This window comes from Sturnira hondurensis, unplaced genomic scaffold, assembly GCF_014824575.4.
Source record: "Sturnira hondurensis isolate 20B ecotype Veracruz unplaced genomic scaffold, ASM1482457v3 Scaffold0019835, whole genome shotgun sequence".
NCBI lineage: Eukaryota > Metazoa > Chordata > Mammalia > Chiroptera > Phyllostomidae > Sturnira > Sturnira hondurensis.
In genome coordinates this window covers 2,393,388-2,409,467 of record NW_028092466.1, presented here as the reverse complement: position 1 = coordinate 2,409,467, position 16,080 = coordinate 2,393,388, and the positions used below count along the sequence as shown (strand labels likewise).

Sequence of the window (16,080 nt, the reverse complement as noted above, 5' to 3'; positions counted from 1 at the left end):
TGGGTGCATTAAGTACTTGTGTGCCAACTGAAGATAGGATTCTTGTAATTCTCAAATAAGCAAACAGCTTATTAATTAATTCCATTGAAGGGTCCAGTAAAAGAAAACCCAAACCCAGCCAGGGAAAGATGTGCACGCGAGACTGTTGAAAGGCAGCTTTGATTTCAATTTCCCAACACTCACAGTTGAAAAGATGCCCCACCAGCACACAATACCCCTATTTGGGATTCATATGGTAATCTAAGCATCCCACAGCAGTGGCATGAGCAGGGACTTGACTAGAAATTGGGACCCAAATTCCAATCTAGGTTCAGAAGGGCCACCCCTTAATCCCCGGACTGTCTTCTCACGCATACAGTGATTTGGACATCACCTCACAGGCTCATTCCCTGCTTCTGACATCCTGATCCTAAGCCTTTAAACTTGACACTGGGATGAGGAACAAGTCAAAGGTTTCTTCAAAAGCGGCTGTTCCCATTCTGGACCATTACACAAGCTCTACAGCAGCTGAGAATGAGGACAATCTTATCAAAAGCCAGCTTGCTGCAGAGTGATCCACACAAATGGTGGCTTAAAACAGACCATCTTCCAAACTGCCTGGCATTGTAGATACCTAGTATCTTCTTTGCTACCGTGTGACTAGTCTTTTAGTAAGTTCCTCACCTTCCTGACAAGGTGCTTAGGAAAGGCATTCAAGCTTATATAAACCACCATCAGTCTTGTAGCTGTTTACTAAGGGTATTTATTAAGGAATAGAGTAGCCATCCCCAAGAAAGGACAGCCACTGAAGTAGTTTGCTAGGGCTGCTATAACAAAGAACCACAGACCCAGTGGCTTAAACAAGACATTTATTTTCTTACTCCAGAAGTCTGAAGTCCCAGATCAAGATGTCAGCAGGACTGGTTTCCTCACATAGTCTTCTGTGTGTCCTAATCTCTTGTAAGGACACCAGTCACAGTGGCTTAGGGCCCACTCAACAGCCTCATTTTAACTTAATCACCTCTTTAAAGACTGTCTCCAAATACAGTCACATCCTGAGGCACTGGGGATTAGGACTTCCACATATGAATTTTCAGGGACACAATTCAGTCCATAACTATTATAGAGTTCATGATTTTTCTTTTTCACATATTTTGACATGTCTTTATAGTAGGTTTAACTAGATATTAAGAAGACATTTAAAACCCCAAAGGTTTTATAATGTGCATGAAACAAGCCTAACTGATGTGCAAAGAGAATCTGTGATCTGACCTGCTGTGGCAGGACCCACTGAAAAACTTTCAGAGAACTTTGCTCTCGCAGCAGCTTCAGGTGGAAAAAGTGAAATTCAGAAAAAAAGTCAAGAGTCATTCCATCACTCGACAATCATTTCCTGGCTGTGTGCACAACACTTTTACTGACATGCCAAGCAATGGATCCAGTCTTCACTCAGCCAGATCAAAACCTTGTTTCCTCACACAAGTTTCTCAAGGCATAGTCCCAGGCCACCAGCATCAAGACTCCCTGGATGTCTATTAGGAACACAGGTCTCTGCATCCTACCGGATCCTGAGACTCCAGCTTGGGGCCTGGGAACCTACCTCCCCAGCCACTCCCATCTGGGTGGGTGTCCACCCTGAGAGCTGTGTGCAGTCATCCACCCACTCTTCACCCCCAAGAAGTCATGCTTGTCCAAGTTGCAAAACTGAATACACATTTATTTTTCACACAGTGCAATCCAGTATGGACAGAAAAGTACTCTGCCTCACACTCATGATCAGTATCCCTTTGTTCCCATTTGGTATGCCATTGAAAACTTAGCACATCATTTGGCCGAAAATCCCATAAAAGATCCCTAGAGAAAATAATCTAATGGTTTTCCCCAAACAATAGATTCCCGCTTCATTAGTCAAATCAGCACCTGCTGACAAGAGAATGCAATACAAGCCTGACAGTGACATTCTTTAACAAGGAAGTTTAGACTCATGATTTCAAGCATAAAACTTAACTGTGAATGGCAGAGAGCCTAACCCATCAGCCACCAATCCTCGAAGGGGAAGCAACAGCACTGTTGAAATCAGAGTCCTGGAAGGAAATTCAGCCCCACAACTTGTATGAGCAAGGGTCAAGACACCAGAGGCAGTGATGCTGATCCGAGGGCCCTGGTCACGTGTGGAAATGCATGGGCTGTGCCTCTCTCAGAGTGTCCTTTCCCGAGGTCCACTCCACTGGCTTCACATTAACTTGGTCCTCCAGTGTTGCAGTGGCTTTGGGAGACTTTTGGTTGTAATCTTCACAGTTCCAAGAATCAATTCTGGCTGATTCCAAGGGCAGCGTGCCCTACCCAAAATATAGATGTTATCATCGTATGAAGGCCATTGTGTAGGCTGCATATATAAGCATACATGTATGTTGTCTCCTGTGGGAGACAAAGCTTCCTCCCTGTTCAGCAGAAGAACACGCACTGGCAACGCTGCTCTGGCTAGCTCTTTTTCCTGTGCTCTCTCATATGCATAGCAATTGAACCCGCTATTTCTCCATTCTTCTTGTTCTGGCCAAAATAATCTAGAAATTCGCCATCTGGTCCAATCAAGTACATTATGATGGTATGATCCACCTGCAAAGAAAGTAGGGGGGGAAGTGGGATGATAAAAAGATTACCAAAATAAGCTGCTTAGTTTACCGAATAATTGCTACAGGATCAGAGAACTTCACATTAATGCTTAAATAACCTTTGTGGCATTTATTATTTATGAAATGGGCCTAAGCCTATTACAGCAAATTCACAGTGACAAATGATCTAAAATCTTGTGTGTTCTAGAAACCTATGCTGACCAGTGATTGAAACAGCAGCCAGATTTTGGCCTTCTTTGTGTTCGATCCTTAACACACTCATCCACCCAATCTCTGAGAAAAGAAGCCACTTCTAAGGAACAGCTGTTGCCGGCCTCCGTGCAGCAGTCAATGCTGCTGAACAACAATGCTTGCTGGAGAGGGGCTGACATTTGTGCGTCAAATATTTCACTGACCCCTTAACCATGTTATAGAGACACAGTGAATGGAGTCAAATGCAATGGGAAGAAACCACTTTCTTCAATATGTTCTTGGGTGTGGTTCTTCGTTTTGGGAAGCACCGGCTGTCTGTCATTCACTACCACCTAAAGTCTGCTTTGATGAGAAGAAACCAGAAAACCACCTACTAAACATGTAATTTATAAATCCTAACACAGTACTTAGTCCTGATATTAGTAACATGAAGGGAAACATGAAAATAAGTGTTTTTCTCTGAATAACCCTACCCAAAGCAATCACCAGGAAACTCCTGAAGAGCCCCAAATGCTACACCTCCAAGGAATTATCTGAAACCCACTATCCATTTTCAAGGCCAAGTTAAAACATTCCTAGCTCTACACTAGTTTAGATTACTCATCAGTCTTTTTCAGTTACATGCTTCCACAAAATCCAATTTTAAATGTGCAGAGGATTTGGAATTTAGACTCCTTGGAATTCACTGCAGGCTTGATGACTACTTGGCAAGACTGAAAGACAGGAATGTGATCGTGCATGCCAAACTGGAGACATCCCCCAAATAGACCCTAACACACATCAGATGACTGTGAGGTAATTATTTCTTTATATACACATTTGTAAAGACACAGCAAATGGAAAGAGCCACTTGCCCGCTCCCATAAGGAAAGAATGTACACCAAGCTCACACAGCTGGTGAGATCATGTCCTGCAATCACTGCTGCCGGAGCAGGATGGGGATCTATGTTTCTCCACACGTTGGCAATTTGGTCTACAGTTCATGTTCAAACCTTACCCTGTAGCTTACGTCTGTCTTTCTTTCTTTTCTCCACTCTGTCTCTCCTTTGGAAACAATTTCAGTGTACGGGGCTAATTTTATCAGTGTTCTTAATATAAATTACTTTCTAACACATCATAAAAATCCTGTTCTATCTGTTTATGTCTAACTTGTCAATGGTCAGGTCTCACTGTCTACTGGGGTGTGGGCAGATCAAACAATCTTCTGTTTCTAGTATACAGCCCTTTCAAGTTCCCATGGTTCCTCGCAGAGAAAAAGCTAGCACTTACCAACTAGCTCTTTCATGTGTCATCTTAACCCAGAAGATAGGTATCGTACATCTCTACAAATAATAAAACAGGCTCAAGAAGGTAGTCAAATAATTGGTCAATGCCAGACCTACGCTTGAAATCTAGATGTACTCAATTTAGAAATCTACAATCTTATGACATCGCCACAACTTTCAATTTTTGAAATGGTAATATATGCTCATAAAAAAGGACAAAAGAATATACAGTGAACTTATACAATCAACGAAAGTCTTCCTCCCCTGCCAGACGCCCAGCTGACAGCTGCCAGTCCCTCTGCGTTCTCCTGGAGAAATGCTCTGCACTTACCAGTGTGAGTTTATAGCCACTGATTTCTGTTACCACCTGTCACCTATTTCTTTTTGCACACAAGTACTAATACACTGTACTTGTTTTCTCATGTAATGACATGCTAGGCATTGTTCTACATCAGTACATACAGAGTAACCTTTTAAAAAATGGTTTGGTTTTCAGCCTTTTTAATAAACAATGTTGTAGGTTATACCTGTAGGATAAATTCCAAACAGTAGGATCTCTAACCTAAAAGTATTCCACTTAAATGCTGGCAGACTCAGACAAGCCGCCCTTGAAAAGGGCCTCCCTATGGACGGTGCACGTGCCTCGCTCCAGCCGTGCAGCTCCTCTTTCCCTAAATTCGATCTGACAATATATTTCAAACTTCTGATCTTTGCTAACCTAAAAGTGAAAATGGCATCACATTTTCATATTTTTTATTATGAGTGAAACTGAACATTATGAGTGAAAACCATTTATAGTATTTGTCAAAAATAATTTGTAATTAATGCTTACAAAATAATCTTCTGTATATATTCATATATATACACACACATATAAAAAATGCAATGACATGCCCATTTAGCTTTCAGCAGAATCCTAAATGCTCGGTGTGCCCAGATGACATTCACTATCAGTCTGAGGATTCTCATTCACTAGCATTCAAAAGGCAGAAGCTTACCTTTAGTTGCTCTGCTTCACAGGCCCATGCTCAATCCACTGAGCTACACCAGCCAGGGCATAGTTGCTGTTGTTTCAGATTAATAAAACCTCATTCCAAGCCCTGGCTGGTGTAGCTCAGTGGATTGAGCGCGGGCCTGCGAACCATACGATCGTGGTTCGATTCCCAGTCAGGGCACATGCCTGGGTTGTGGGCCAGTTCCCAGCAGGGGACTCACGAGAGGCAACCATACATTGATATTTCTCTCCTTCTCTCCTTCCCTTCCCCTCTAAAGATAAGTAAATAAAAATTAAAAAAAAAAAAGAAAACCTCATTCCATCACCTCTGAACCTTCAAAGTATTCCTTCACTCCTTCCAAGTCCTTAAATCTCAACACAAGTTTCCCACACCATCTTGTGGATGAAAATCTGTGACCTCAAGGGACAGAAGTCATACTAATGATGAACCAAGAAGCTGGAGGGTGTCTCCCCCTATTGGTTGACTCAGCAAACGTAGAGCAATGAACTCTATGTTGATTCTTATCAATTGTCAAATCCTTAAGGTGGGCGACCACCATTTCTCTAAAAGGAGTCTGGGATAGTTTCTAGAGGGTCCAAGAAGTCTCCATAAGACTTAAATATGTACATCTCAACATTTACGGTTAAAAAATATCCACATTCTGGATTATATACACAGTACAAATCTCAGTGTCCAAACTCAAACCAGTGAATACAACTCTCTTTTACAGAAGAGTAAAGGGTTTGGAAAGTTTTTTCCATGGCCTCCTCTCTTGACCCTCTGCTCTGCTCATTTTTCTCACGCTGCTGGTATAGCAAGAGGAACCCATGGTACGGTTTTCTCTTTCCTTAAACTTAGGTCTTAAAAAAGATGCTAATTTTTGTCTTCTGCCTCCATGAATCCAAGTTTCCCTAAATCTATGAGGCACCAGAACTGGAAAACAAGATTAGGGTGCAGGCTTAAAGCAAAAGGACCAGAATCCTAATGCAGACCTTGGCTGCAAGGGCACACAGTGTGCTCCAGGCTCAAAGGTGGCAGAGCAACCACAGGGTGCTGTGCAGACAAAGCCCCCCGGTGAGAGGTTTCCTCAACATGCTGCTCTTGGAAACTAGCCATGGTGTAGCTAGCAGACCTATGACTCAGGGTCCTTGTCATCTTTCTTTCCATAAAACTAGCTTTGCAGGTGAAAAAGCTATTCTGATTCATCACTTTGTCCAGCCACTATAATACATAAACCAGAGCACAATAACTTAAGAAAAGAATGGAAATGATACTAAAACACAGTGTCAACTCTTAATGTGATGGGAAAGAATGACCGCACTGAGAAGACAACGGGACAGGGCAGTGCTTATGCCCTTAGTTGGTCCTTCACTGCAAAACCTCTAACCACAGCAGGAACAAAGGAGCCTGGGCATCAGCCGAGGGCCCAGGGGCAGTGCTGATGCCTGAGCCGCAAAGGGGCCACTTAATGGAATCTCTGTTCTTGATCATAAAAAGCACATATTAAATGCCTAATTATACAAAGCATATAGTTGATATGAAAATACAACTTACAGAGTCTACCTATCTATGGCTTTCATCTTTTCTCTTGATGTTCAGAATTCTTATTCATTCAACCCCAAAATATAGTTATTTATGGTGTAACACTGCTTCTCAAAAGGAGCATGCTTCTTTGACCTCTTCATATGGGACAAAGAGAGAACCAATACAATGCTTATAAAAACTAAAGTAAACTTTGCTCCAAAATGATGGCTTTTTATTTCCAACATGGTATCGAGGTACTATATCCCACTGATTTTAAGGCACCACTGATTTTATATTGCCCTATACTTTTATGTGTCACTAGAAAAAAGAAAAACAGGCAATTAAATTATGAGAACAGTGAATATATATTAAACAAGCATCCTTAAAATTATACTTCTACTCTACTTTCAAACACCTATAATTCCTAAGGAATTTGTAATAATCTCAGGTTCTCCTTCATTGCTGAAGCCAGTCATCACTCAAAGATGTATGAACATCTGGGGTCTGAGAGCAGCCTGTGGGCCGAAACCTGGGCATTTACTTACTATGTAGTCCTCGTCTTCATCCTTGGGGCCCGGGCTGTAATATACTCGGTAAGCTCTGGCCACTTGATCAATCTCTTCTTTTGTGCCAGTCAAGCCAACCAGTTTGGGAGAAAATTCTAAATAAAAAATGAGAAAGACAGTGAGAAATGAGAAGCACACAAAACAACCATGCCTACATCAAAAAGCAACATCAGCCCTGGCTGGTGTAGCTCAGTGGATTGATCACAGGTCTGTGAAGCAAAGGGTCGCTGGTTCGATTCCCAGTCAGGGCACATGCCTGGGTTGCAGGCCAGGTCCCCAGTAGGGGGCACATGAGAAGCAACCAGACACTGATGTTTCCCTCTCACTCTCTCCTTCCCTTCCCCTCTCTAAAAAATAAATAAATATATGTTTCTAAAAAGCAACATCAGTTCTACAGTGGCACTACTGCTACTTTCTTCCTGTGAGTCCCTAAACATTTCCTCATGATTCAAAAGAAAGTAAATTCACATAGAACAAATGAAAAGTTCCCCTTTGTTATATTTAAGTCACATTGGAATTCAACTGGAAATTAGTAACCAAAAATATCTGGAAAATCCCCAAGTACATGGAGATAAACATGCTTCTAAGTTACATATAGGTCAAAGGAGAAATCTCAAGAGAAAGTAAAATATATTTTGAAAAATGAAAATGGAAATACAATCCACCCAGATCTGTGGGATGAAGCAAAAGCAGTGCTTAACAGGCAAATTTATAGCATTGAACGCTTATAGCAGTAAAGAAAATAGATCTAAAATCAGTAAGTTTCTACCTTAGGAAACTAGAAAAAGAAAGAGCAAATTAAACCCAAAGCAAGCAGGAAAAAAATTAAGAGCAGAAATCAATGGAACTAAAAATAGCATATTAATAAGATCAATGAAACCAAAAATTGGTTCTTAGTAACCCATCAATCTAATCTGTTGGGGACCGCCCTGCCTGGTTTCAGGAGCTGAAACCCCCGCATGGCTAAGGCTGAGTGAGCCATAAGCCACTAAGGAGACAAAGCTCATCTCCCTGGCAGGAGCACAACTTCGGCTCCTTTTTCCATAACTTGCCTCCAATGCTCCATCAGTTAGCCAATGATGGGAAAGATTCCCCAAGGGGGGAATCACCTAAGACAGGTATGATCATGTGGAGGCCCCAGGGAAGGACTTGGAGGTCTAGGTAAAAGGTAATGGACCCTCGCCCCCCGGCTTCGACAAAGCCTAAGTCGTCAGTCTGTCTGTGAGAAGTCTCTGAGAATTCCTTTGCTATCTGCGTCCTCTGCCTGAGTTAAGCCTGAAAACAATGACAGACAGTGGTGTAGACTTGTGCTGGGAATGGCGAGTTCTCTGGGTGATCTGTCATGAGAAAGAATTTCTAACAATCTTATGAAGCCTGCTTTGCTTAGGATGCTTTTAGTTAAATGATAAAGGCCTGAGCAAAAAATGAGTTTATGTTCCCAAGGTACAGTAGCCTTTTAGCTGACAGACCCTGACTCAGGAGAAGCCCTAATGGTTCTTTGTATACTATCTACTGTTTAATGCCTGACAGTGATTAATAAGTTGTACCTGAACTCCTGTGCAAAAAAACCAATAAAAGGCAAGGGTCAGCACACTCTCTCTCTCCTTGAGAGAGAGTTGCCAGGCCACTCCAAGCCACTCTCCCCTTGAGAGGGTGGCCAGGCTGCTCAGAGGCGCTCCCCCCTTAAGGGAGTAGCCATGCCGGCCCTTTTCTTCTACAGGACTCGGTAATCAGTGTGAATCTGTGTCATGTCTCATCCATGATGCCGCAGGCATTGCTGGTCAGTGCACGAGTCACTAATCCTTTCATGATTATCTAGTAAAGAGGGAATGTATTCTAATTATTTAAATTACTTTTTAAATTAATTTAGCTGTTTTCAAATACTTAGATGTAGTTCTAAGATATGCTGACGTTTAAAGATATAATCATGAATTAAGCACCACAGTTTTTACTATGTAAAGAGAAAGTTTGCTGCCTAACTAGTTCATACCAAGCCAAAAAAGCTGTATCTCATTTTCTAGCAAACAATCTCATAGCATGCATTTGTGGTTAAGTTTTTGGAATTTATATAAGTTAGCTGGTGAAACTCACTTAAAACACCAGCCTACTAAAGTGACAGTCTGACATTTAACAGCAGTACCACCCTCTAAAAGTAGAGGAAGCCTCTATCACTCCTTGGACTAATGTATTCTAAACTGAAAAACTGTTCAGGTACTAAAAAAGCAAGAGAGCTTGTCTTTCTCTTCCACTCTGTAAGTAAATGAAGAGAAATTAGCCCTGAATTAGCCCTGACTGGTGTGGGTCAGTGAGTTGGGCATCCTCCCGCAAACCAAAAGGTTGCTGGTTCTATTCCAGGTCTGGGCACATGCCTGGGTTGCAGGCCAGGTCCCCAGTTGGGGGCGCTTGAGAGGCAACCACACATTAATGTTTCTATCCCTCTCTTTCTCCCTCCATTTTCCTCTAAAAATAAATACATAACATCTTTATATAAAAAAAGATACTTTACATTAGGAAAATGCATATTAAAACCACAATGAGGTACCTACCACTAAATATCTACTGAAGTGGCTAAACTTAAGAAGACCACTGACCATATCCAGTGTGGCAAGGATGTGGAGGAACTGGAACTCGTGTACCAAGAGTAGGAATATAGAAATGTATAACCGCTCGGGGAAAAATGTCAGTTTCTTAAAAAGTTAAACATAGGCTTACCACATGACCCAGCCACTCTACTCCTAGGTATTTCACTCAAGAGAAATAAAAGCATGTGTTCATACAAAGACTTGCATCTGAATGCTCTTAGCAGCTTTATTTGTAATAGTCAAAAACTGAATACTACTCAAAAATAATAATCAACGGCCCTGGCTGGTGTAGCTCAGTGGATTGAGCACGAGCCTGCGAACCAGAGGATCGCGGTTCGATTCCCGGTCAGGGCACATGCCTGGGTTGCAGGCTGGTTCCCTGCAGGCCAACTCCCAGCAGGGGACACATGAAAGGCAACCATACATTGATGATTCTCTCCCTCTCTCCTTCCCCTCTAAAGATAAATAAATAATCTAAGAAATTAAAAAATAATAATAATAGTAATAATCAACAAACTATTCTACAACATGGAAAAATCTCGAAATAATTATACTGAAAGAAGCCATTAAAAAAGTACATATTCTATAATTATGTTACGTAAACTTCTAGAAAATGCAAATTAATTGTATCGATAGAGAGCAGATCAGCGGAGGTGATGGGTGAAGTGCAGGGGCAGGAGGGAAGGGCTAGCAAGGCACCAAGAAACTGCTGGAGGTGATGGGGGTTCACTTTTTTATCGTGGTGATGGCTTCCCAGTGCATACATATGTCAAAAGGTAACAAACTGCACACTTTAAATATGTACACTTTATGTTAATTACATTTCAGTAAGTTTTTTAAATAATAAAACATATAGCCAGTCCTTCACAAGGTACATTTTAAAAATAACTGCAAAGCTTTGGAAGATATGTGCATTAGAATGTGTCATATACTAAAAATAAATATAAAACTATTCACTAGTCCTTCTGTCCAATAGTTTAAATCGATTTCACCATAATTAAAATTTAAACTTCTGATTTTTAAGTACCCAGCTGAAAAAAAACTTGAATCCAGAAAAATTAAGCAACTCACTGAAGCTCATGAGACCTAACTTTTCATCTTTAACTCTACCATAATTTACAGTCTTTAAAAGTACCTCCTAATTGGTTTTAACCTGCATGGTGAGATGTTTGAATTGAAATTCTTCCATTAACAGGAATGTGTTTCTGTCACAACGAATGTTTTGGGTTTATACAATAAAATATGTGCTGAGTTCAAAATGTATGTACACAGAATTAATTTTAATCTCCCAATGCACACATTCCCAGAATGCATGCACACTCATTTTACAAGGAGAGAATGAGGCACAGAGCCAGAATTGGAAGCAATGTGTCCTTGCTCTCAGTTCAAGGCTCTATTAACTTTGCTGACCTATGAACTTTGTTGGCCAAGTTTGGTTCTTCCACTGTGACAAAATAAAAAGAGCCCTCCCTGCACCAGGAATTAAGAAACCTGTTTTTTATTTATTAACTTATCAGCCACAATCGCACTCTGAGCCTCATCATTTTACCTGTCTGTGAAGCTGGTTATAACAACATTTGTCCCCACCATTTTACAGGGCATTAGATGGTTTGCATGAGTTGACCTTTCACAAACTGTAGAGGTAAAGAGATACAAGGTATTATTAATGAAACAAACCTTTCACATAATTTGCAATGGCTTCCTTTGTGTCCCTCTCTGGGTCAATAGTGATGAAAAGTGGAGTTAAATTTGGCAGAGTTGGAATATTATCTGAAAGAAAGTTCTTGTCAGTCACTATCACACTCTAAGGGAAAAGACAAAGAAAACCAACAACTACAGTAGAGGGTAGTAAGTGGTACATTGAGGCATTAAGGAAACACAAAGGGCACAGCTAACACTGGTGTTACATAACAGGGAAGGGGACAGGATGGCCTTCAGGAAGAACAGGTCCATGTGTTACCTGTGGTGGAATTGGGTAAATAACCCAGCAGACACCCACACCAGTGTATAGTACATGACAATACTTGGATCACACCATATGGGTGTCTTGTTTCCTAACCCGATCCAGTATTTGTAGGTTGTCTCCCCAGCCCCAACCATACCTCAAGGGCAGGGTAAACTATTTATAAGAACTGAATATCCTGGAACAATTCATTTTAAGAAGGATGTGCCCTAGCTTCTTATTGGCCTAATAAATGCACCTGACTATCCTTTGGAGACCATCCCACAGATTTCACAGTCTAACCCACAGTCACCTGGGAGACGGCAATGGTGGTGTCAGTGATGGAAGGCCACAATAAAGGAAGGGACACAAAGCAGAGGTAAGGGAGATCCAGACTACACTGACACTAATATTATATTTAGTACCAGAACAAGTTTCTTTTGGTGGAGACCTTAGGTCATGGGAACCTATGCAATACACAAACCTAACACTGAGATTTTATATTCTCACAAACCAAGTAATTATGACCCTCCACCTAACAGTGATTCAAGAATGTGAAAAGCATAAACATGAAGTTACCATATACATAAGTGATGGCTTTCTTACCTATTTCATCCACGACTTGAATCATTTTTTCTAGTTCTTCTGGACAAATATCAGGGCAGTGAGTGAAACCAAAATAAATCAGCACCCACTGACCCAGGTAGTCCTTATCAGTTTTTGGCTCTCCAGTGTGAGTTGTGAGGGAAAATGGTCCCCCAAGCAGAGGCTTTCCAATGCTTCGCTGCCGTTCCTTCTCTAGCTCTTAAACAGACACAAATACACACGCCAAAATAAAAGGAAAGTCAATCTAACCACAGGTATTCAAATGCCTGATATATGATTATACTATGCTAATGACTATATAAAATGTACAAGAAATAGTCTGTTTTCAAGAAACTTAAACATTCTTTTAAGGAAAAAGCACAAAACAAATCAAATCAAATCAAACACTGTATTATATAGTAAACATTGTAAAAAAAGAAAGTGGTAAAAATATATCTTCTTCTTCTGGAACAATGCAGTCCTAAGCCAATAGGTGTGCCATGATGGGGGTGGGACGGAGGCAGATGCAGGATGCCTGAGCCCAGGCAGCAAGATGGGGGGCTGGCACTGACATCTGAGCCTGAGTGTGCTGAGGGCAGCTGAATGGGGAGGGGACAGTGGCTATGGGACCTTAGTTACATTAGAGATAAGGGAGTTACAAATGGACAGGGAGGTAGACTGATGGAAAGAAAGAAAACTAGAATGAACCATGTAATACTGGGAAAAAACTGGTGGTATGGTGTAAACTTATGGTGTGTGTGTGTGTGTGTGTGTGTGTGTATCACTTATAGGTCTGTCTGCTCTGAGGACCTGGGAGCAGACATACCCCAATAACAATGAACTAATACCCTGACTTCTAAATACCACCCTCCATTAAAAATGAAACGGGGCTTTTTAGAAAAATGGCTGATACCAGGTTTTAAAAGTCAGGTAAAGATTGAAAACCTGTTACAGGCTGAAGGAGACTAAGACTAACTAGGTATGTACGAGGTGTGGTTCTGAATTGGACAACTTTTGCTATAAAGTCATCAAGCTGTAAAACTTGAATGAGGTCTGAACACTGAACAGTAGTAACATATCAATGTTAATTTCCTTATTTTGATGGCTATAATGTGATTATGTTGGAGAAATATACAATAAACCAGGGGTGTCAAACTCATTTTCACCAGAGGCCACCTCGGCCATGTGGTTGCCTTCAAAGGGCCAAATGTAATTTCAACTCCTTAACAGTTAAGGAGTAGTTACATTATACAGTCCTAAAATTATTTTGGCCCTTTGAAGGCAACCAGAAGACTGGAGTGGCCCTAGGTAAAAATGAGTTTGACACCCCTGCAATAAACTATTTGGAAATGAATACTTGCATGTCAGCAAACATTGTCAAATGATTTAAGAACACTAAGTTAGTATTAATAATGTATCATAACACACTTTTAATCAAACATATTAATTGTAGGTGAAATTCCAAACTAACATCAAAAGAAGCTTGCATTTTCTAGAAGTGTCTCTATCACCACTTTTCTAGTTTTTCAGTTTTGTTTTATTGTGAAACCAAAAGAACTTAACTAATTATTAAAATATGAAAGTCCTATCAAAATACTTTTAGTTATACAAAAGGACCAATATGGATGTTATATTGCTAAGGTACTAAAGCCTATGAATTCTCATTCCCAGCTTGAAACATTATCCTTTGTATAAAGGCATCAGAAGAGACTCTAAAGTAATTAAAACAGATTTAAGTGATACTTTAAAGATTTACTAAAAACTTCTAAACCACATCTTAAAAGTCCTAGAATATTCACTAAAATATAAACTTCCTGTTAACAGTTTCTGAACACAGCAAGTGTCTACCCAAAGCACTTCCAGCACTCCTGCACCCAGTTCCTCTCTCCCCGTCTTCCATGGTCAGCGTTGGCCTTTTCCCCTCTGCTGGTACTCAGTGATCTACAGTGAAGGCTGGGCCTTCTTTTGGCCCTCAGACCCCCTGAACTTCCGCCTGGCCTGACAGAACCTCATCTAGTAAAATATGTTACTTCTGTGCCTATTTCCCTATCTCAATGACTGGACTGCATCCTGGTCATCTTTGTACTCTCAGGACTTCATACTACCCACTCTCAAATCTGCCCACAAATAAGTCATTTCATACTGTTAGACAGCGTTATCCTGGACTACATCATGGAACAGATAAAAGGAAAAAACAAGTGAAATCTGAATAAAGTATGTGGTTGTAGTGAGTACTGCTAGACCAATTTTAATTTTTTAGTTTTCCTGGTTATACACATGTTAACATTAGGGAAAGCTAGGTGAAAGGTATGTGGAGAATCTCTACACCATATTTACAACTCTTCTGCAAACCTAAAATTATTTCAAGACAAAAAGTCTAAAAATGACAAAAAGATGCTGGTTCATTGCTAGGAAGGATTTTATTCAGAGCTGACCAAATGATTATCTACTTACTCTCCATCTTTTCTTTCTTGAAGTACTTCATTCCTGCCAGTAAAGCTCCTCCAATAGCAAATGTAACTGCTAATGACTTCCAGGAAACAGGCTACTGGGTCAGAAATTTCAAAAATAAAAGTAGTAGTACGATGCAGACATTTACTCATACTAAATTTATTGTTTTAAACATATATACATAGAGGCCTTGATATTGTTAAGTGTGCAGAATGTTTCATGTTATTCAGTGTGAGAAAATACTGGAAGGTTCTGTGGATGCAGTTGGGCCTGGGCTCTAACATAATTACAAAGGCACATTTCCAAGGGAAAGTTCGCTAAGTCAATTTCTTTTCGAGTGAAAAAAAGCGACTCAAAGCTCAAGTACCCTGACTGTTACTACGTGTGACCCCGATCCCAACTGCCGATTTAAAAACCAGTTAGTTGCCTACACGGGTTGGTATTGTAAATATAAATAAAACAAATAAAATTTGGGAAGTTAACTTCATTCTGGCTTCCGAAGTAACAAAGGAAACGTACATGAGATCTAAAAGTGGAGCTTCTTGCAAGTTGCACCAAGTTTTTTCTTTGTAGTCTTTTCAATCCCAAGGTAAGATGTCGGACACCTAGGGCTAACTCATTAACCTTCTCCCAGCTCCAAAAATCATTTCTCTTACTTATCAACTAAACGGTAGTGGCTTTTCGGTTCTTCTCGGGTCAGGATTAGAACCTGAGAGAAACCCCCCAAAAGGCATGCCTGGCATGAAATTACGACCCATATTTTTGCACAGTTTCAACGTATACACAGAATTCCTGAAGAAAACTCAAGTGTCGGAAATCATAAAACTACTCCGAATCCTCAATAATGGTAAACGTAAAGTTGAGACCTCTAAGAAAACCTGACACTTTGATCCAGGCCGAATCGCGGACAACTTTAGGCCAGACCGAGTGATTTCTGAAGTTACGACCAAGTGGGATGGGAGGGCCACAGGGTTGTCTGACAGTTGCGACGAGGAAAGGAAGTGCTCCAGGTGTGCACTCACCCCAGGCTTCGAGGGGTGTGTGGGGTCTCTGCGGCCCTTCCCTTCGGGTCCAGACGTCCCCGGCGGTGGTGGCACGGTGGTGCTCAGCAGCCGGCATCCCGGGATGCTACCTGTGAGCCCCAAAGCCCAGCACCCGTTCTCTCGCCGCGCGCAGAGCCGCCTCACTAAGAAACCCCCGGTCCCATCTGCTGAGACCCAATCCCCGAAACTGCGAGGCAAGAGAAGCCAAAGCTGCCCACTGGGAATCCGCAAGATCCGGCCCGACACTAGCAAGTGACCCGCCATTAGCTTAGGAGACCGCACCCCCTTTGACCCGACCCTAGATTTCCGGTGCTGTTTTCACT

General features: G+C 41.2%; 1 protein-coding gene across 2 annotated transcripts; it reads right to left on the bottom strand.

The window, feature by feature from the left end:
* Positions 1-1,671: 1,671 nt before the first annotated feature.
* SCO1 (synthesis of cytochrome C oxidase 1) lies at positions 1,672-16,067 on the bottom strand. 2 transcript variants are annotated; one of them, XM_037028376.1, is made up of 6 exons: positions 15,737-16,067; positions 14,718-14,808; positions 12,285-12,482; positions 11,414-11,506; positions 7,134-7,249; positions 1,672-2,595 (listed from the first exon to the last, which is right to left on the bottom strand). In XM_037028376.1, exons 1-6 carry the CDS (start codon positions 16,019-16,021, stop codon positions 2,461-2,463), a joined length of 918 nt encoding a protein of 305 aa, XP_036884271.1. In that variant the 5' UTR covers positions 16,022-16,067; the 3' UTR covers positions 1,672-2,460. The 2 variants fall into 2 exon arrangements, with proteins under 2 accessions (XP_036884271.1, XP_036884272.1); XM_037028377.1 differs by having other exon boundaries at positions 14,718-14,811; positions 15,737-15,826.
* Between the last annotated feature and the right edge of the window lie 13 nt (positions 16,068-16,080).